The sequence below is a fragment of the Leptonotus elevatus genome, chromosome 1 (genome assembly GCF_054856555.1).
Source record: "Leptonotus elevatus isolate MCC_2025b chromosome 1, RoL_Lele_1.0, whole genome shotgun sequence".
In the NCBI taxonomy this organism is placed as follows: domain Eukaryota; kingdom Metazoa; phylum Chordata; class Actinopteri; order Syngnathiformes; family Syngnathidae; genus Leptonotus; species Leptonotus elevatus.
The window spans coordinates 28,673,456-28,693,557 of NC_141239.1; the positions used below are offsets into that span (position 1 = coordinate 28,673,456).

General features: G+C 43.4%; 3 protein-coding genes and 1 long non-coding RNA gene across 6 annotated transcripts; 2 read left to right on the top strand and 2 right to left on the bottom strand.

The window, feature by feature from the left end:
• The first annotated feature begins 1,863 nt into the window (after positions 1–1,863).
• On the top strand, positions 1,864–3,846 carry gh1 (growth hormone 1). Of its 2 annotated transcripts, none has more exons than XM_086089168.1 (6): positions 1,864–1,886; positions 2,709–2,845; positions 2,943–3,059; positions 3,243–3,386; positions 3,462–3,620; positions 3,691–3,846. In XM_086089168.1, exons 1-6 carry the CDS (start codon positions 1,877–1,879, stop codon positions 3,751–3,753), a joined length of 630 nt encoding a protein of 209 aa, XP_085945294.1. In that variant the 5' UTR covers positions 1,864–1,876; the 3' UTR covers positions 3,754–3,846. The 2 variants fall into 2 exon arrangements, with proteins under 2 accessions (XP_085945294.1, XP_085945302.1); XM_086089176.1 differs by having other exon boundaries at positions 3,474–3,620.
• Positions 3,064–4,553, bottom strand: LOC147181504 (uncharacterized). The gene is made up of 2 exons (XR_015096482.1): positions 4,407–4,553; positions 3,064–3,790 (listed from the first exon to the last, which is right to left on the bottom strand). It is a non-coding gene; the product is annotated as an uncharacterized LOC147181504 (long non-coding RNA).
• Positions 4,554–4,896: 343 nt separating this feature from the next.
• Positions 4,897–14,309, top strand: cdc27 (cell division cycle 27). The gene is made up of 20 exons (XM_086089155.1): positions 4,897–5,050; positions 6,071–6,146; positions 6,229–6,376; positions 6,451–6,576; positions 6,654–6,751; positions 6,858–7,003; positions 8,588–8,805; positions 8,876–8,975; positions 9,059–9,168; positions 9,250–9,349; positions 10,375–10,555; positions 10,629–10,801; positions 11,162–11,314; positions 11,404–11,484; positions 11,653–11,780; positions 12,608–12,725; positions 12,890–13,018; positions 13,599–13,673; positions 13,801–13,930; positions 14,037–14,309. Exons 1-20 carry the CDS (start codon positions 5,024–5,026, stop codon positions 14,126–14,128), a joined length of 2,409 nt encoding a protein of 802 aa, XP_085945281.1. The 5' UTR covers positions 4,897–5,023; the 3' UTR covers positions 14,129–14,309.
• Positions 14,310–15,215: 906 nt separating this feature from the next.
• Positions 15,216–19,322, bottom strand: LOC147181506 (uncharacterized). Of its 2 annotated transcripts, none has more exons than XM_086095647.1 (4): positions 19,044–19,322; positions 16,928–17,942; positions 16,447–16,549; positions 15,216–15,650 (listed from the first exon to the last, which is right to left on the bottom strand). In XM_086095647.1, exons 1-4 carry the CDS (start codon positions 19,239–19,241, stop codon positions 15,536–15,538), a joined length of 1,431 nt encoding a protein of 476 aa, XP_085951773.1. In that variant the 5' UTR covers positions 19,242–19,322; the 3' UTR covers positions 15,216–15,535. The 2 variants fall into 2 exon arrangements, with proteins under 2 accessions (XP_085951773.1, XP_085951858.1); XM_086095732.1 differs by lacking the exon at positions 15,216–15,650 and adding an exon at positions 15,842–16,045 and having other exon boundaries at positions 19,044–19,320.
• Between the last annotated feature and the right edge of the window lie 780 nt (positions 19,323–20,102).

Below are 20,102 nucleotides of genomic sequence, written 5' to 3' on the forward strand. Positions count from 1 at the left end.
AAATAAGAAATAGTCTCTAATTACTTTTTTGTTTTTGTGAATAATTATTGACTTTCATCTATGTTTCTATGTTTCAAATGATCATTTCTACAACATTACGAGGAAATCACAATGTCCCATCACTTGTGACTTATTTGGGGGCTACCTGGTGCACACAGGCACCACGGTGCTGACACCTTGTCTAAAATATGAGATGTAATAATAACAGCGGTACACTGTAAAAAGTGTTACATGCTTGTTCATTGAAAGTAATAATTTCCATTCAAAACAGGATACAGTTATTGATTTGATTGTGAAAAACGTTTCTTTTTTTTTTGCATTGACGAACATCAAGTTTAATTTGTACAGAAGTAAAAATACATCCGAAGAACCCAAAATAAAGTTTTGGATTTCCTTCCAATTGTTTTGTTTTTTCTTCATGCTATATTGTTGGGCTTTGAGTGAGTGTTTTGAATTTGGCAGTTTGAGAGTCAACACTGCTTTCAGTAAGCAGTTTTTCATTTGATATTGTTTAATAACAGCTCAGATTGTTTAGGTTTGTTACCACGTGTGTTTGTTCGAGCTCATTTGCTTGTTGGACAATCTGTTTTGTTTTTTTGTCTGACATCTTTCAAAAGACTGCCCATGGGATATTATAAATGGGATATTCTGCCTTCTCCATCATCTTCTTGCTCCTCTTCTCTCTCCATTCTCACCTCATCTCTAGTTCATATGTCGCATATGGCTCATGTTTTAAGATGAATAAATATATTTTGAGTATACTCTGTTGGCCACGTGTCTATTTGCATCAAGTTTATAAGATGGGCAATACAATTTTTTTTTTTTTTTGTCAAATAAATTAAACCAGCTCAGTGCCCCTGTGGTGAAGTGTCCGAGCTGAGACTGGGAGGTCGTGGGTTCAATCCCCGGCTGGGTCATACCAAAAGACTATAAAAAAATATTGGACCCATTTGACACTCAGCATTACGGGTTGGAATTGGGGGGTGAGATCCCCGATCGCAAGCCCCTGCTGCTGCTCACCGCTCCCTCAGTGGATGGCTCAAATGCAGAGAATCAATTTCATCCCACTTAGATGGGTGTGACAATCAGTGGTACTTAAATAATAATGATAATAATAATAAATGTTATTTGGTTATAGATAAATGAATTAACTGGTGTCAAAGTGAATATGTAAATTCAGTTAAAAGTAAATAAATTCGTTTGGTTCAGTAGCTAAAATGTTAAGAAAAAAATTTGAATCAAGAAGAAGAATTATTGTTTACTTCAACATGAAATGATCAAGTCATACGAAGTCACTCAATTTAGTTTCTGGGAAGTCAAATATTTTAGATCTGATATCTGGACATGTTCTTTTTTTATTTTTTTTATTTTTTAGATTAAGCGGGCTTATATTTTTTACAGTATAGTTCCCTACTACTTTCCTGATGGGACCCATCAAGTTTCTGATGATGATGACGGATGGTTTCCACTTGCTCAAGGGAAGCGAGTCTCGTACCTGCATGATTGTGTTTATGAGACCAACACGCAGAAGTGTAGTTGACGTGATGTTGGTTGTTTTTCACTAGTGCCACTGGTTAACATTCATACGTGTTGATGTGTCAATGTCTCATAACAATGAATTATTCACATTCATGTGTGATGTAATTCTAAAAACACTTTTTCTTACAAAACTTTCTTTTCTCCCTACAAAATTGTCAATAGTCAAGTTTGTCGATTGAATGCTGTCACATAAAATAGTCCTAATCCTAAATATGATGGTGCGAATGTGTCGTTAGCGCGCTTGCTTAATGTTTCTTGCTCATACATGTAATCATGATTTTGCTGCTATAAAAAGGACAAGCTATGACATCGCGAAAAGGCAAACGAAGGAGCAACCATGGACAAAGGTATGACGGCCTCTCCGGTTCAATTTATTTCTCATTTTATTGTTATCGTGTTTTTAGCTATTTCAACTTTTAGACAATTTCTTAATGTCTTCATATTCACGTTCCTCATGTGACGTTTGCAAAAGTGTTAATGCATTATTTGCCATTTATTTTAACACGTTAGAATTTACATTCCGTCCTTTGAAATAAGGTTATACGGAACAGTAGACGGGCTTCCGTATACACATATTGTCATAACATAATGGCTTAAGCATTTTTTCTTTTTTTCAGAAAACACAAAAAAACTGAACAAAATAGTGATTATATTATAGTATGTATCAATAATTTCATTTCAGGGGTAGAATTGAACGATCTCTTTAAAGATGTAGCCAAAGTTGCCAGCAACTTGAGGAGATTTTTAAGGCAAAAATATATATTTTATGTCAAAATATGAATTAGCTCAAATATTTAAGACGGTCAGCGATATGTCAAACTTTTCCCATGTGTAATGTTTAATGTAGAGTATAGAAATATCCTAAGATGTGTGCACGTTGCTTGCTTGATTTCAACTTTCCAGATTTGAGCTTTACTTGGCACATGACACGGGCACTCTTAAATTATAATCGGACAAAAGGAGAATGCCCCCCCCCCCCCCATGTTAGCATTATTCAAACTCAATTAGGTCAACTGAAGCTGTCTCTGACAGGTAACACAGGTGTTTTACCCAAGGATGAGATGAGACTCTCTTTCTTGACATGAGGCCCTGCTAAGTACAAAAAAAAAACGTAAATAAAAAAAACATAATGTAGAAGGTCAATTGCCATGACTTTACATCTCTTGCAGTTGTTCTCTTCCTGTCGCTCGTGACGCTGGCCGGCGTCTCCTCTCAGCCAATCACAGACAGCCAGCGAGTGTTCACCATCGCCGTGAGTCGAGTGCAACACCTCCACCTGCTGGCCCAGAGGCTCTTTTCGGACTTTGTGAGTGTTGCCAGCTAGCTATAGCTGTTATTTATAAAGCCTCTGATGTGTCTGTTGTTTTAATGGAGTCCATTTTGTTGTTGTTGGTTCGTTTTAGGAGAACTCTCTGCAGATGGAAGATCAGCGTCAGCTCAACAAAATCTTCCTACAGGATTTCTGCAACTCGGATTACATCATCAGTCCCCTCGACAAGCACGAAACCCAACGAAGCTCGGTCATTTAGCAAAACCTCAACTAAGTCTTGAACATTTTTTTTCACAAACTGTAACTCTTCAACTCTTTTGACTTGTGTTATTTGTTTTTATGTACAAAGTCAGAACAAAATGATTATGCAATCAGTGAAAATGAACGGCACAAAGCTGAACAAGTGAATACAATTTATTTTAACGGCGTTTAGGTCCTGAAGCTGCTCTCCATCTCCTATCGATTGGTGGAATCGTGGGAATTTCCCAGCCGTTCCCTCTCTGGCGGTTCTGCTCCAATAAATCAGGTTTCTTCAAAACTTTCCGAGCTGAAGATGGGAATCCTCCTGCTGATCAGGGTGAACACACACACGCACACACAACGGTAAAATGAGTCTGTAATGGTGGCCGGGTAATCTTGAATGAAGAATAAGGTGTTCATTCAGGCCAATCAGGATGGAGCTGAGACGTTCTCTGACAGCTCTGAGCTCCAACTGGCGCCGTACGGGAACTATTATCAAGGTGTGACAGATGACGAGTCCTTGAGACGAATGTATGAACTGCTGGCGTGCTTCAAGAAGGACATGCACAAGGTCAGTGCTGTGCCACAAAGGCAAGTTTGTTTGTGTGTGTAATAATTACATAAAAAATATATATCTGCAGGTGGAGACTTACCTGACTGTTGCCAAATGTCGACTCTCACCCGAGGCCAACTGTACTCTGTAGACCCGCCCTCACTGAGTTAGCATCTTGTTGGCACGTGCTGTCAATTTGACATGAAAGTCAAGTCATGTGATGAAATAAAAGTGTGTTCATGCATTCAGTTGTGTATTTATGGAAAAACTAAAAAGGATCATATTTAATATTGGTGATGCATATTGTGATGGCCGCATTACGCATAGAGCAGGGTTACCCAATTAGTTCTCACTGAGGGCTAAATTATGTCAAATTTGGCAAGTCGTATATGTTACTGTTCAATTAATCTTTTTTTGTTTTGTATGTTTAACTTTCAAAGTTGCTTTTAGAATTGTCAATAAGGGAAAACATACAATTCAACTTATCCCTCAAATTGGACAACGTTAACCATTAACGTGAATTTTACTCATCACAAAAGGTCATTGACCTTTTCATATTTTGGGACATAGCGCCCTCATTTGAAGTCAGAATGTCGGATCGGATGCATATCAGAATTTGGATTTTTGTGATTCCTGGTGATAAGATGAATACTTTGACGTGCATATTGACACAATTGGGATATTTTTGGGGCAAATGACCCCTACTTGATCTTTGATACACCTCCTGAAAAAAAGAGTTTTGAGCGCCAAGTCCAAGTCAAAAATATTTAACATTCATCAAGGAACTGCAAAACACTTTCAAACCTTTGACATCAGGATTTGGTCCTACAGCTTGATCCTCTACTCATAGAGATAAACAAACAGATCTTCTATCGACACTCTAAAAAGAGAATTGTTGAACCAGTTTAAGATTACAAATTGTCAATTGAATTGTTGACCAATTTTTTTTTTTAAAAAATGCTTCAATTGGTAACACACGATTGAATTAAGTTAATCCAAAGTGAATATAAATTTAATTAATTATGAGTTAATTACATTAAATATATTCACTTTGGATTACCTTTTGATTAATTTAATTCAATCGTGTGCTACCAATTGAAGCATTTTTTCCGTCGGTCAACAATTCAATTTGTAATCTTACATTGGTTCAACAATTCTCCTTTTAGAGTGCATGGTGCAAAAGTCCTGCCAACCCCTGAGGACTTTGCATAATTCAAATTTTCAACATCGGCGACGGTCGTTCCCTCTGCGTCCCTTAGTAGGCGCCAATAACTTCCTTTGCGTTTCTTCTCACTTCCGGTCTGCTCGCCGCTCATTTTCGGCATTCTTCGGCAAAGTTCGGCCGCTAACGGTCGGAATGTTCAAATCCTGCCGGAGCCTGAGGTGAAGAAGAAAGAAAAGGCTGGAAAGACAGCGACGGAATGACGGTGCTGCAGGAGCCCGTCCAGGTAAGAAGAAAAAGCCACGTTTGGCTTCTCTGTCCTGGCCGGGCGGAGGAAGGCTTGTTCGCTTTACTCGCTCGCGGCCTGCTGCTGGTCTTCCGCGTCCCGGCCTGAAGTGCTGCCCCAGTCCGCCCGAGGATGCGCGTTCTCGGGCCACAGGGCCACAGGCCTCCCGTCGCCACAGTCACAGCCAGGAGCCGCTTGTTTTGCTTGCAAATCGTCCTTTTCCACCTGACACAAGCGCTCTTGTCACGAAGGTCAAGCGTCAACGTTAGCTGCGAAATTTTCAAATGTTTCACGGCTGGAGGAACACCGTTGACGAAAGAGCCCGAGAAAAGGACAAGCCAGTCGAGTTGACGGTCACGTTGCAGTTGCAGCCGAAGAGATGACGCCAGAACGAGGAGCGCAAGGGGGCAAATCAGCCTGTGGATTTTATGCTCACAAATGTTTCATTTAATTACACCGAGACGAGTTGCTAACGCGGCTACTGTGCTAGCTGTTGTCGCAGCTTACGCAGTGAAAAGCATTTCAGCAGGCTCGCATGTTCAAATCATTTGCAAATGTTGGTGGCAGTTGTTGAGTTTGTCGCTTAGTGGATAGTTTGGAAGAGCAAACGAATAATTTTAGTGTGGCCTCACTGCCGGCTTACAAAGCGATGCTCGTTAGCATTCTTATCTTCCGTGTCAGTAATAGTGAGAGCTTCATTACACGTTTCAATGCTTTACGTTGACTTAAACTATCACCAGCATCAGGGGAGGTGACAAATTGCGCGAGACTGCTCGAGAAACAACCATGACGGTATTGATGGGGAGCATCATCCAATTTTCACGCTTCTGAGCTCTGACTCGACATATTACAATTTCCTTATTTTTTCCACAAATCTTTCCATCTTTGCTGATTTGTTGCTAATTGTCTAAACAACAGTTGTGTCAGAGCACGTGATGACATCGACCACATGCTTGTTTGGTACCGCTCGAATGAATATAAACGAGGGGAAAGTAAACGTGTGTGTGTGTGTGTGTTCAGGCTGCAGTGTGGCAAGCACTCAACCATTATGCCTACCTGGATGCTGTTTTCCTTGCAGAGAGACTCTACGCTGAAGGTAACTTGGGCATGTTTGTGTGCGCAGAGTTGTGTACGAATTTATTTGTGTGTGTGACAGTAAGCTCGTGTGTGTGTGCCAGTGAGATCGGAGGAGGCTCTGTACCTTTTGGCGACATGTTACTATCGATCGGGGAAGCCTTACAAGGCGTACCGGCTGCTGAAGGCGCACAGTTCGTCCACGCCGCAGGTGCGCTTCCTGTTGGCCAAATGCTGCGTGGAGCTCAGCAAGTAAGAACGTAATGCGAGGGAAGGATGGAGTCGAGTCAAAGTGGCCGAAGACGTGACGTCGTCTTTGTTGTCAGGCTGGCGGAAGGCGAGCAGGTTCTGATTGGCGGCGTGCTCAACAAACAGAAGAGTCAAGATGACCTCGTGGCGGAGTTTGGCGACTCGGCATCCTTCACGTTGTCGCTGCTGGGGCACATTTACTGGTGAGGTGACTTATGACCTTGCAACACCTTGGCCGCCTGTCTGACCTACCCGTCCGTCTGTCTGTTCTCCCGAGCAGCAAGACGGATCGTGCCGCTAAAGGTGCTGAGTGCTTTCAGAGAAGTTTGTCACTCAACCCGTTCCTGTGGTCACCTTTCCAGAACCTTTGTCTCTTAGGTAAACCTCTTCACACACCGGTGGACTTGACTTGCACTTTTGTCTTGTTGCCGTTCCGCTCCTGTCTCATTCTACTGTCCCCCGCTGTGTGTTTGGGTTGTTTCAGGAGACAAAGCAGACGCAGATCAGGTCTTCAGATTGTCCTCTTTGCAGCACTGCTCAGTAGCCCCGACGCCTCCTTCTGTAAGCCCAGCACAGAACCTCTCGAATCGCCTGGACTCCGCCTTCATGGAGACGCCACAGCACACACTGGTACGTGTCACAATCGTCTCCATTTCCCATCACCTTGTGAAAATCCGTTTGAAAAGTTTGCAATTTGGCAGAAAGTGAAGGAAAGCATAAAAATTAGTTGGATCTGTTTTTGTTTACAAGAATGGATTCGAGGCTTTGTGCAGTAAGTTAAACATAAAAATAAAAATAAACTTTAAAAAAAAACAAATACTGCAACACGTGTCTCAAGAATAGTTTGACTGTCCGTTGTGATGCATCTAATCAAAGCAGTATCATTGTAACTGCCACTGCACTTATTGCACTTGAACTTCTATGGGTATAAATCGTTTGACGTGAAACATGAAGTGCCAATCTGGTCAAGTGCATAGCTAGCCTGTCCCAACTTGCAACCGAATATCGGTCAATGAAATCAAGTTGACCGGAGCTCATCTGGTTTGTGCTGTTGCAGTCTATGCACACTTTGCAATATGATTTGGGTCATTTCGTGTCATTTCATCAAATTTCTGAAAATCTTCCCACCTGACCATCACAGAATTTCTTTAAAAATAAAAGTAGTGCTAAGATGTACTTGTTCATAGGAAAAATCCAAAATATAACATCTCTACTGTCAATAGTTTTCTGAAAAATCATTGAATGAAGGGAAGTCTAGAGTCAATGATTTTTGTCAAAGTCCGGTCCTCGAGGGCTGAAGTTCTGCAGGTTTTAGAGGTTTCCCTCTTCCAACACAAGCTCATTCCAATCAGCAGGATCGTTATCAGGCTTATGCAGAGCTTGCTGACGAGTTGATCATATATCAGCTGTGTTGGAGAAGGGAAACATCCAAAACCTGCAGGACTCCAGCCCTCGCGGACCGGAGTTTGACACCTATGGTCTAGACCATTTTTAAACAGCAACATCTGGAAAACTGCCTCACCTGTAGCCTTCAAAATTTCTTGCTAATAGCCTCCACATTTGGAAAGTCAGGGGTGTAGCTCAAGTATAAACGAGTATGGTAGGCACACCAACTTGTCCCAAAATGTGTCGTCTTGAAATTCAATGGAAAATTTGAAGAGTGGCTGAGCTCCCAGTTTTGCAGATATGACTTAAATCACTTCTGCCTCTATCTGTGTTGCCAATTTAAACATATTATATCTTGTTAAATAACCTTTCAAAAATTGTGAGATATATATCATTTTTAAGCTACGATGAGCTATTTCATTTTCACAAGCCACATTTGAGGCTATTGGTAACAGATATTGACTGTAGAAATGTTGAAGTCTGCAGGTGAGATGGTTTATTAGAGTATGATTACAAAAAACAACTAAACTCCCCTGCATTCATTTTTTCCCCCTGAGAAAAATATTGACAATAGAGACCTAATGTTTTAGATTTCTCCTATTAGCAAGTGTGTCTTTTACTATCATTTTTACGTGCCATTCTGAGATGTTCTGGTGGGAGGAGTTTGATGAAATGACACAGAATGACCCATTTGCGCTGTGGTTACCTGAATGGATACGTCCTTTGTAGGTGATTTTTTTTTTCTTCTCTGAGTTCATGAGGCTTTTTTCTTGTTGGACTCTCTTTGGAAACGCTTCAACTTAGTTGTTCTTCTTTCTTGTACTTCAGGAGTTAAATCGTTTGAATTTAGAATCATCGAATGGGAAGCAGACTTCTGATTTGTCACTTTCCTACATCGACTCGTCCCTCATCTCCCCCGAGACCGGCTCCCTGTTGGCAAATCCAATCAACCTTCCGTCGGGCTCCTTGTTTGCCAAACAGAACAAGCCCAAGAGTGGCCGCAGTTTACTGGGAGGACCCAATTCACTCAGTCCGCTCACGCCCAGGTGAGGTCCAATGTGTGTGCGCATGTGTGTGCTTTCCCTGTTCCCTCATGCGGAATTTACCTTTGGTTAGCTTTGGCATCTTGCCGCTGGAGCCGAGCCCGGGTGACCCAACATATCTGCAGAACTATTCCTCTAGCATGGAAACACAATGCACAGCTTCCAGCAAGAAGGTAGCAACCTTAGTTGATGCTGTCGACCGGTTGTCTCGAGTTGATAAATATGTGAGACGATCTCCCTCTTTGTGGTCTGTCAGACTGTGTCCCGGATGAGTCAGTCCAAGTCAGTGTTCAGTCAGAGTGGGAATAGTCGCGATGTCCTCCCCATCCCCTTTAACCCTTCGCAGACCTCGGCCCCTCACACCAGGTAGCCGCCGTTGCTCTTCCGTCGACCCGTTTGCCGTCTGCCGCCAGGAAACGCCAACTTCCTTCCGCCTCTGTGTCTCAGTGGTTCCCCTCAGGTGCTCAGTCCCAGCATGTCCGCTCCTCCCAACGTCCAGCCCAGAAGAAGCTCCCGACTCTTCACCAGCGCCAGCTCCACTGCCAAGGTAACACAAACTTGGATACCTTGTAAAGAAGAGCCATTTATACCTTTATAATGCATCAGCAAAAAAAAAAAAAAATCTTGTTTAAAACTGGCAAAATGTCATTGCAACACGATACAGTTTAATTGGGTTCCATCATGTGACAATATGTGGGCAGAAAAAATCCTGTCACAGTTGGTACATTTTGAGTCCTCGTGGTAGCTCCGACTATTTACAACTGTTCTTAACCTTATACTGCGGCTGAAACTGCTTTGGAAAGTAGAAACGGAAGTTCAATGGTTTCACTTTAAAATACTGTGTTAAAGGGACAGTAACGTAAAAATCAACTTGTTGGAGCTTTTAGCCATGTTAAAATGCTAATTCCGCACCAAAAACATCACAGAAATTGTCCTCCATTTGCCCCTCAATGAGAAATTCTAGGTTATTCTGCTCTCCAAGCACTAGCCCCTCCCAACCTGAGAAAACGAGCTGTTGGAACTTTTTGACGTCATGAGGTGCGGCCACACCCACGCAACGCCTCTGCGGACTAAACACACGCCCACTTTCTCTGAGACCTCCATGCTTCCAGGATAACGACAAAAGTAGCCTTCATCAGTAAACATTCTGTCCAAATGAATCCAAAGCAATCAATCATCTTTCACATTTGCAATGCCAAAGTGCAATGACAATTGGCCGTCTTAAAATCCCAGAAAGGGTTTTGGCTGAAAGGTTGATTGATTGCTTAGAATTTATTTGGACAGAATGTTTACTGACAAACTGTCACTGGGCGTGCGTTAAGTCCGCAAAGGCAGTGCGGAGGGTGGATCCACTCCTAATGACGTCAAAAAGTGCCAACGGCTCGTTTTCTCAGGTTGGGAGGGGCTGGTGTTTGGAGAGCAGAATGACCGAGAATTACCGGTACTCATATAGGGGCGAATGGAGGAATATATATATATATATATATATATATATATATATATAAACTGAATATTGTGAAGATGTTCAAATGATAAAATAATTGAGTGCTCACGGTGACTTTGTTCCTGCAGGAAAACAGCAAGAAGTTAAAGATGAAGTTCCCCACCAAGATTCCCAACAGGAAAACCAAATGTAAAGCGACAAAAACGTCCAACAGCAGCAACCTGAACGAGAGCCTGGACATCCTGCGTCTGGATCCGGGTCTGAGTCTGGCCGACGCCAAGGTGCCGCAGCACCAGAGAGCCGCCGCAGGTAACGTGCGCGCCGAAACGCCGCCGTCGCCATCGCTCGGCGTCTTCAAGCCAGTCCGTTTGCTGCCGTCCAGACAGCGTTCTGGCGTTGCTTCGGGAGCTGGGGCGCGGCTACCAGGCGCTGTGTTCGTACAACTGTCGAGAAGCCATCGCCATCCTCACCTCACTCCCGCCACAGCACTACAACACGGGCTGGGTCCTGACGCACATCGGACGGGCCTACTTCGAACTGGCCGAGTACACGCAGGTAAGAAGCACCCGGCGATATATTCTATTGATGCGTCCACTTTTTTAGGTCAGATCTCAAAGGCTCTCGTAACCAACTTAGTCAATATTTGAAATGGAGAAGAGTAGCAGATGGGGAGAATTGTTGCTCTGCGCACAACTCGCAAGTGCCAGGAGAATTGTTGGGGATGCAAAGAAAAAGCCACAAGCACACAATAGTCATTCCTCCTCTTTCTGTGGACTAGATGTTATTTACCTTTTCCTTTTGTCTAACAAGGTGGACAAAAAAATCTTGTTTTTGTGGGAGTCCAAAAGATTTGAAATGTAAGGTCGCATGGCTTGGCCCCATGTTGACATGAGCGCCTCCTTGCTGTGTCCACAGGCGGAGCGTCTGTTCAGCGAGGTGCGCAGGATGGAGTCGTACCGGGTGGAGGGCATGGAGATCTACTCCACCACCTTGTGGCACCTGCAGAAAGATGTCGCTCTGTCCGCTTTGTCCAAAGACCTTACGGACATGGACAAGAACTGCCCCGAGGTCTCGCTCGACCCCCTCATCCCTTCCAAGGGTCGGTCACGTCGCTGATGAGGGCGCGTGACCTCATCCGCTCTCTTGTGTCCTCGCAGGCCTGGTGTGTCGCAGGAAACTGTTTCAGCCTGCAGAGGGAGCACGACATCGCTATTAAATTCTTTCAGAGAGCCATCCAGGTGAACAAAAAGGGTTTTGGGCAGGGGCTATATTGGAGTAAGGCTATTTCAACAAATTCCAGTGGGGAAAATTTATTTGATAAACAAGTAAACAGAACCAAATAAACTGAAAAGTGAAAGTGCGGTAAGTGAAGGACGCGTGCGGTGGTGTGTGTGTCCCACATGCAGGTGGACCCTGGCTTTGCGTACGCCTACACGCTGCTGGGGCACGAGTTCGTCATGACGGAGGAGCTGGAGCGAGCGCTCGCTTGTTTCCGCAACGCCATCCGAGTCAGCAACAGACACTACAACGCGTGGTACGTGAAGCACGCCGCCCGGTGCGCTACGCTGCTAACTCATTCACTGCCATAATTTATTTTAATTTTTTTTTAAGATTATTAAAAATTAGGGGCAAGAGGCGATTCAAAATTTTAATTGTAGTTAACTCACATTTAATCACAAATGTTATATCTGTTCAAAATGTACAATAAATAAATTCTAGGTTTTCATTCTCTTGTTAACAAAAGTGGTAAAAAAAAAAAAAAAAAAGTTAAACTAATAGAAAAAGTTCTAATGAATTTTGACGTTTATAGACGTCAATGGCAGTGAATGAATAAAAAATATATATTAAAAATTCATCAGGCGATTCAAGTTTTTAATCGCATGACTTCATTAGTTAACTCGCGATTAATCACAAAATTCATATCTGTTCAAAATGTACAATAAAAAAATTCTAGGTTTCCATACTCTTGTTAACAAAAATTAATAAAAATGTTAAACTATTAGAAATTGTTAAACAAAAGTGGGAAAAAAATGTTAAACTAATAGAAATAGTTTAAATGAATTTTGACATTTATAGCCGTCAATGGCAGTGAATGAATAAAAAATATATATGAAAAATTCATCAGGCGATTAAAGTTTTTATCGCAATTAATCGCATGACTTCACTAGTTAACTCGCGATTAATCACAAAATTCATATCTGTTCAAAATGTACAATAAAAAAATTCTAGGTTTCCATACTCGTGTTAACAAAAGTGAATACAAATGTTAAACTATTAGAAATTGTTCAAACAAATTTTTGACGTTTATAGCCGTCAACGGCAATGAATGAGTTAACCGCAGAACTCCTCGTGTTGCCACAGGTACGGTCTGGGGATGATCTACTTCAAGCAGGAGAAGTTCAACTTGGCAGAAATCCACTTCCGGAAAGCTCTCAGCATCAACCCACAGAGTTCCGTGCTGCTCTGCCACGTCGGAGTGGTACGTTGGCCGCCGACATCTTTGTCGTCTCCTCTGCCTGTTGCAGCACTTAAGTTCTGATCCGAGTGCGAGTGGCCAAGCATGCTTCTGTCTGTTTTTCACAACCACATTCAGAAGGAAAGGCCAATGTGGCGGTGTCCAATATAATGTGGAACCTCTCGCAGGTGCAGCACGCGTTGAAGAAGTCCGATGCGGCTTTAGAGACGTTGAACAAAGCGATCGGGATTGACCCGAAGAATCCTCTCTGCAAGTTCCACCGAGCGTCCATCCTCTTCGCCAACGACAAGTACAAGGTAACGTTTTCAGTAAATACAAGCTCAGCATGACGACGTGACATTCAAGTCTTTGCCCTTCATGGTCGGTACCATCTAGTGATAGACGATACATTTTTTCGGGGTTGCTACCAATTAGTAGTAGTCAACAAGGCCAATAACATATTTGGAAACGATATTTGTTTGCTGTGACAGTGAAAACATTGCTGTCAAAATTTTGTATGGTACAAATTCCCATGACTTGATTTAGATGCCTTTAAGGATGTTTACTAAGCAGACAGTAGTTTTACAAAATGTTTACTTTTTTTGTTTTTTTTCCCCCCAAAAACAAAGAAGTGCATCCTCAATTGCAGGTCACCAGTTTGAGGTGCTCGCAAAGGACGCAACGTGTCACATTAACCCGGTTTCAAATTGATTGCTTATCGACTGTTGGATTTTTAAAAATGGCCGATGTGAGGCAAAATAGTGAATGTCAGCCCAGCCAATAATCGATCTGTCACTAGTTTCAACTCATAGGCAGAGTGGTCCTTTGCCGAGCTTCATACAGATTTAACTGAAACCGCTTTGGACCAAAGTCTAAGAACACTGCGTGTGCGTGCAGGCAGCTCTTCAAGAGTTGGAGGAGTTGAAGCAGATCGTTCCCAAAGAGTCGCTGGTTTATTTTCTCATCGGCAAGGTAATGTGAAACAGGTCTTTTGTTTTGTTTGTTATCCAACAGGAGAAGCTCTTTGCGTTTTCATTCACTTGAGAACTTGAGACGTGAGGTCATTGTAGTCAAATGTGTTTATGTTTGCATGCGTCAGGTGTACAAGAAACTGGGTCAGACTCACCTGGCGCTCATGAACTTCAGCTGGGCGATGGATTTGGACCCCAAAGGAGCGAACAACCAGATCAAAGAAGCCATCGATAAAAGATACTTGCCTGAGGACGAAGGTACGCATGCACACGATGCCATCGTCGACATGGCGATTGCAATATCATCATCATCATCATCATCATCATCATCATCATCATCATCATCACCACAATTGTGTTTCAGCCGCGCTGGAGGTGGACGACAGTCAGGACAGCAGCGTCATGACGGACGCCGACGACTCGTTGCTTCACACGGCCGAAAGTGACGTCCTTTAACCCCGCTGCATCCTCCCGTCAATCCCTTTTTGTGTTGTGATTGGTTGAAACAGGCTGTGCTGCTGTTGCGCTCCGCCCCCTAACTTTGTCTTTCAGCACAATCTCTGATACCAGAGGTGGGTTTTTTTATGTTCTTTTTATCATAGTTATGGAATTGAAACAATAAATGTACCTCCCAGAAGTCAGTGGGCTCCACTTCCTTTTTTTGAACGCCTCAAAGTCAAACATGCACATAGAATTAGCTTGAGATGCATTTGTTTGTCATTTCTTTAGCTTCGGTTGTGTTTGTTATAGGATTTTTATATAGTGGACCGAGATACTTACTTATTTCGCGCTTTCCTTTGTAGGGAATGCATGAATGATTGTGTTACCGTTAGTCGTTCTGCATGATAGAAAGGCGCTATATAAAGCCAATGCATTATTATTATTCCCTAATCACGACATCAAGTCATCACTTTCGGAAGGTAACCATTAATAACATCATTACAGTGACATAATTTTCAACATCGGCTGGTGCACCTTAAGTGGTACGCTGTATATAGAGTAAATAAATTCTAAAAATAGCATAAGTTTGTATTTCTGTGTCTTTGCAATATAATAGTAATACAGAAAGCCGGTTTTTATCACTGGAGTTAAATTTTGGAAAGCTCACAATAGACTAAAATCTTTGAAGCAGTGTTTTGGGAACTCTGGTCCTCGGGAGACACTGTCCTGCCTTTTTCCCCATGTCTCCCTCCACCAACACACCTGATTCATGAACAAGATCGAGTCAGCTGTGTTGGAGGAGGGAGACATGGAAAACAGGCAGGACAGTGGCTCTCGAGGACCAGGGTTCCCTATCCCTGCCATAGAGTATATTGAAACTGAAAATATGCATGTAAAGTGCAGGTATTATTTGTGTCCACTAGGGGTTGCCATCCTCCTTCGACTTTAAAAGGCCGGTGAGTGCGTTAACCATGCAGCTCGTGTATGAATGTGCACGTTAGCTGTTTATTTCATCACCATTTGTTCAATTATGTGATTGGTCGTGCCCCGATTGTTTATCCTTGACTATGGAGGAATTACAACTGCTTCTAAATAGCTATGTAAGACTATATTCAATTGGCTAATGATGCTTGCAGATGCCCAAGTGTCCTTGAGCAAGATAGCAAAAGCCCTGTGTCTCCTGATGCATCATCAGAAGCGGAGTGAGGAGATGGTCTCAAAGTAGAAATGGCTGATTGGCTACAAATTAGGTTTGTGTTACGTTAAAAGAATAGCACCGGTTTGTTTTCCAACCACTTTAGTACACATTAAATATATTCTGCTCCCTATGCTACAACTTTGTAAAATGGAGTCCAAACAGGTTTAAGGGAATCACACCGGCGGGCGTACAGTTGAACCGAGAGGATGGACGACATGGCGCGGTCACAGCGAGTAGAGCTTGAACTGCTCCTCCATGTCACCCTCCGTCACCTCCCCCAAAGCCTCGGCGTTCTCTCTCAGCAGCAAGAAGATTGCTGCCAACTGCTCCTGTTGCACTCTGGGAGAACATGATGGATGGATGGCAGATGGATGAACACATGAATGTTTCGTTAATAAGGGGAAATAATTTTTTGTCACTGTTTGTGTGATGATAACATTTTAGATAGTTGCGTCAATTTAGATTTTTCATTCTCAAAGTTCAACTCCATTTATATAGCACTTTACAAAACATGACATAAGTCAAAAATGTTCATCCCAAACAATCCTTTGACGCTTCACATGGGAACTTGGATCGATAAACAGCTTTATTTAACGTTCTACTTGTTTGCATAATGTAACATTTTAGTTTCCATTTTTTTCCCCCAATTGAGTCCACTTTCAGCGTTTCAAAGTCATAATTTTTTTTTTTTGGGTCGACTCATCTTCCATTTGGCTCTCGTAGTCACAGATTAGCTGAAAGAAGAAAAAAAGAATTATTTTTTTTCTATCCATAGAAATGGATCTTGAACATTTGTTCTCGCCCAACTTGTGCAGTTCCCACTCAGTGACGCAATGAGCGTGTGACTAATTGCGTCTATGTACCATGTGACCCTAATGAGGGCAAGCGCTGGATAAAATGGATGCCAATAGCAGCCATAGAGGCACTTGTGATTGTGAAAGCAGACCCTCGCTCTTAAAAACCAATATGAAAATGTTTACTTTGAAGTTACTATAGTGTTCATTTTCCTAGATGAAAAAATTATGTTTCCTCGAGTAATCGTTGGACTAATTGATAGCTATATAGCAAATAAATGCACCGTTTGGGATTGCTTGAGCCTAAGTGGGGGTTTCAGTTTGATGATCTACTCGCCAACCTTTGCTCCTCCTCCAGCTCCTCCTTGGTCATCAGAGTCTCAAACTTGTTTGCTTTCTTTCCGGGCGTGAACGTCACTCTGTCCTCCGCCGCCGCCGCCTCGCCTGCAACACAAGCAGGACATTTTCTTGTAAGACGTTTTCTCGTAAGCCGTTCGTCTCCGGGTGAGTCGTGACGGCGTGCAGCTAGCAGATGAATCTCTTAATTGAATTACAGTTACTAATTCTTTGGCCTGACTGGATGAGCGCATTGGCTTTCTGGGAACTACAGAAGACACATGCTCATAAGCTGCATTTGACTGCTCTTCACATTAAGTGGCAGATGGCGGCTCCGCCCACTAACATGCCAGCTTCCCGGACGCTCCATTTGTTTTGATTCCTGTGACACGACAATGGGCGACAATCACACAAATCCTCTGTAAAAAAAAATGTTGATCGGACTTATGCGATCCTGTGTGATTGCCAGAGAGTGACCATTCTTACCATTTAGCGCCGGTTCCGCTTGAGGTTCCGCTTGAGGCACCGCATCAACTGCTTGCTCCGCAACAGGTTCGGGAGTCGGGCATTTCTCCTGGTCGGATCTTGGGAGTGGTGCTGACACAGATTTATCCAGGTGTACCAAAACCGGCTCAGCCACAATCTGCAAGACCTCATTAGGTTCCAATTCTGACTGGACAACCGATTTTAGTTCTGAGACTGCTTCTGGAGTGACCTGTGTTACTGATACTGGTTCAGAAACTAGTATTGCTGCTTCCGGATCTGGTTCAGAGGAGGGTTCTGCATCTGCAGGTTGGTCCGGTACAGGTTTTACTGTAGATTTGGAGATTTGTTCGAGAACACTACATGTTTCTATGGCAGATTTTAGCTGAGTGGCTGTTTCGGGAACTGCACGTACAGGTCCTGGCTGAGTAACGGTTTCTAGAACTGGTTCTGGTGCTAAAAGTGATTCAAGTGCAGATTCTGGCTGAGTAAAAGTTCCTGGAACTGGTTCTGAAAGTGATTTAAGTACAGGTTCCGGCTGAGTAACAGTTTCTAGAACTGGCTCTGGGATTGAAAGTGATTCAAGTACAGGTTGTAGCTCAGTAACAGTTTCTGGTGCTAAAAGTGATTCACGAACCGGTTTTAGCGGAGGGGCAGTTTCTGGTGTTGAAGGTGGTTCAAGTACAGGTTCTAGCTGAGTGTTACTTTCTTGTACTGGAACAGCTTCTGGACCCAAGTGGGGTGCTAAATCTGGCTGGGGTTCAGAAACTGCTTCTTTAACAGAGGGGAATTCGTTGACAGGCGAAGGCTCTGAAACTTTAAGTTTCGTTGGCGGTTCGAAAAGAGGGTCTGGCATTGCCAATGCTTCTGGAACACACACTAATTCTGTAACAAGTTCTGAGCCACAAACTGTTTCGGGAAGGTTGTCTTCTGTTGCAGAGACTGTTCCTGTACAAGGTCGGGACTCTTGGACACCTTCTGGCTCGTTTTCTGAAACCACTTTTGGTTCTGGGACAGCCTAGAAAGAACAAAGATCAAAAGGTCCGTCTCAGTCAAGTATTTGGATTCAGGACATCTTCACATGAGTCCCAAGTTCATTCAAAGCACGCCACACACGCATTGAGCGAGCAGACAACTTTGAGGAAGTAGTGAAGGAGATGGTCTGCGTATCTCATGTACCCGTCCTCTTTCCTGAAAAGATGGTAAGCTGATGCACAGGAAAAATATTTCATTTCATTTAATCAGTTTCATTCATTCGGCCCGTTTACACAAAATAATATAGGCTACTGGAACTGGACCATGAAATTCAATCAGAGGTTTCTGACATATGGTTACTTACACCTGTAGTGGTTAATGTGTGTGACCTGAAAACAAGTTGACACTCCTGCGCTATACAAGCTTGTATTTTAAAAAAAATAATAAAAACCTTGTAACCAACCTCATGTATGTATGCTCATACATACAGTATGTAGGCGTGTGATTAGTATGCAGTTTGAAGTATGATCTGACTGATGGTGAGCCTTTATGAAGGTACCCCCACCCGGGCCACAAACCCCCCCCATCCTGTCACTTGCAGGTCAGGTCGTGGTTGACAAGCTGCCGCCGTCTGCTGCTGACACACATGACACGTCTTCTACATATGGTGGCTCTCTTATAAGATACTGCAAGCTTTCAGAAACTCTACCACCCCTCACCCAGAGCGTGCACACCCAATCTACGTGAACAACACCGGTCAGTGCACGTCTATGCAAAGTTGAAAGGTCAAAAGGTGAGCCCATATGTTGCCAAACGCCGTCGGCACACTTCGGGTCACCAAGACCCGTTTATACATACGACCCGGGCCTAGTGTAGCGTTTCATGAGGAATTTTTACTCTAAACCTAACTTGTAACTTGTCAAAGTTAAATTAAAAAACACTGCACAAAACACGAATCGAGTTGTCGCCAGGCTCTGTAGGAGATTTACTTCACGTCTCACCTTGTAAATGCGATTAACGCATTGAAACAGGACAAGATAAAAGATAATGCAGAGTCATTTGTTAATCGTGTTAGCTAGCGTGATTTTTAAATTTACCAAACAACAAATCAGTGTGACCAATTGTATTGGAAATGAGGGACAACCTGATGCTGATCCGCTAACAATCTGGACGGAGGCTCGTCGTCCGCGCCGGCGGCGGGGGAGGAAGAGGACACGGCCGCGGAGGGGGCGACCGAGGGGGCCTTGTAGCGGCGGAGAAGGACGGCGGCGGCCACCAGGATGGCGAGCGCGGTGAACAGGAACACGCTTGCCTGAAACTCCAGATCCACTTCCAGCTCCATGACAGACGGACGGATTGACTGACGGGAGCACGCATGCACCTGGGACGCGCGCGCTCTTTTTGTAATCCCGCGTCAAGTGTCCGGAAACACCCGACTGGCACTCACACGTCCGGTCAGGTTTCAAAATAAACGCCATATCCGAACTTTTTAGGTGACCTGAGCTAGGCCATTGTGCTGCTGTGATGTTTCCCTTGAAGAAAAAGGGTTTGAGATGTGTAGCAAGAAGAGGCTTCCACACTGTATGAAGCAAGCCAAAAAAAGCAACACTCGCTACTTGCGCGCACCCTCGGCAAGCCTGCGCCGCTCAGTAAACTGGTGGAGACTGGTGTCAATACATGAGTGTACGGGTATTTGAGTCAAACAAGGAATAGCTAGGTCACTTTTAGAATTTTCCGTATCAGAGACAAGGATTTAGTTCACTTTTAGGGAGTAATCTTTAGGCAGTTTCAGAAGCAGGTTTTGGATGTTTCCCTGCTCCAATGAACAGGATCGTTACCAAGCTTATGCAGAGCTGGCTGATGAGCTTCAGGTGTGTTAGAGCAGGGAAACATCCAAAACCTGCAGGACTGCGGCCCTCGAGGACTGAATTTGGACACCACTGATCTAGAGTATTGCAGTAGTTTCATGAACATTCATGTAAATAACAGAGACTTCATCAGTTGTTTTATAATTGGTAATCATTATGTGTTGAGGTTTTGGTGGGCTTGAGGCTTTTCGCATTTTAAATTGGACCTCAGCACTCTAGTTTAGGTGGAGATCCGCTCAGGCAGCTAACATGACTCACAGTTTGGTACTCCGGGTCACACTGCTCCCCCTTTGTCCATCTCCATGTTTTTATTTAATTTTTTTAAATAGGTGAGA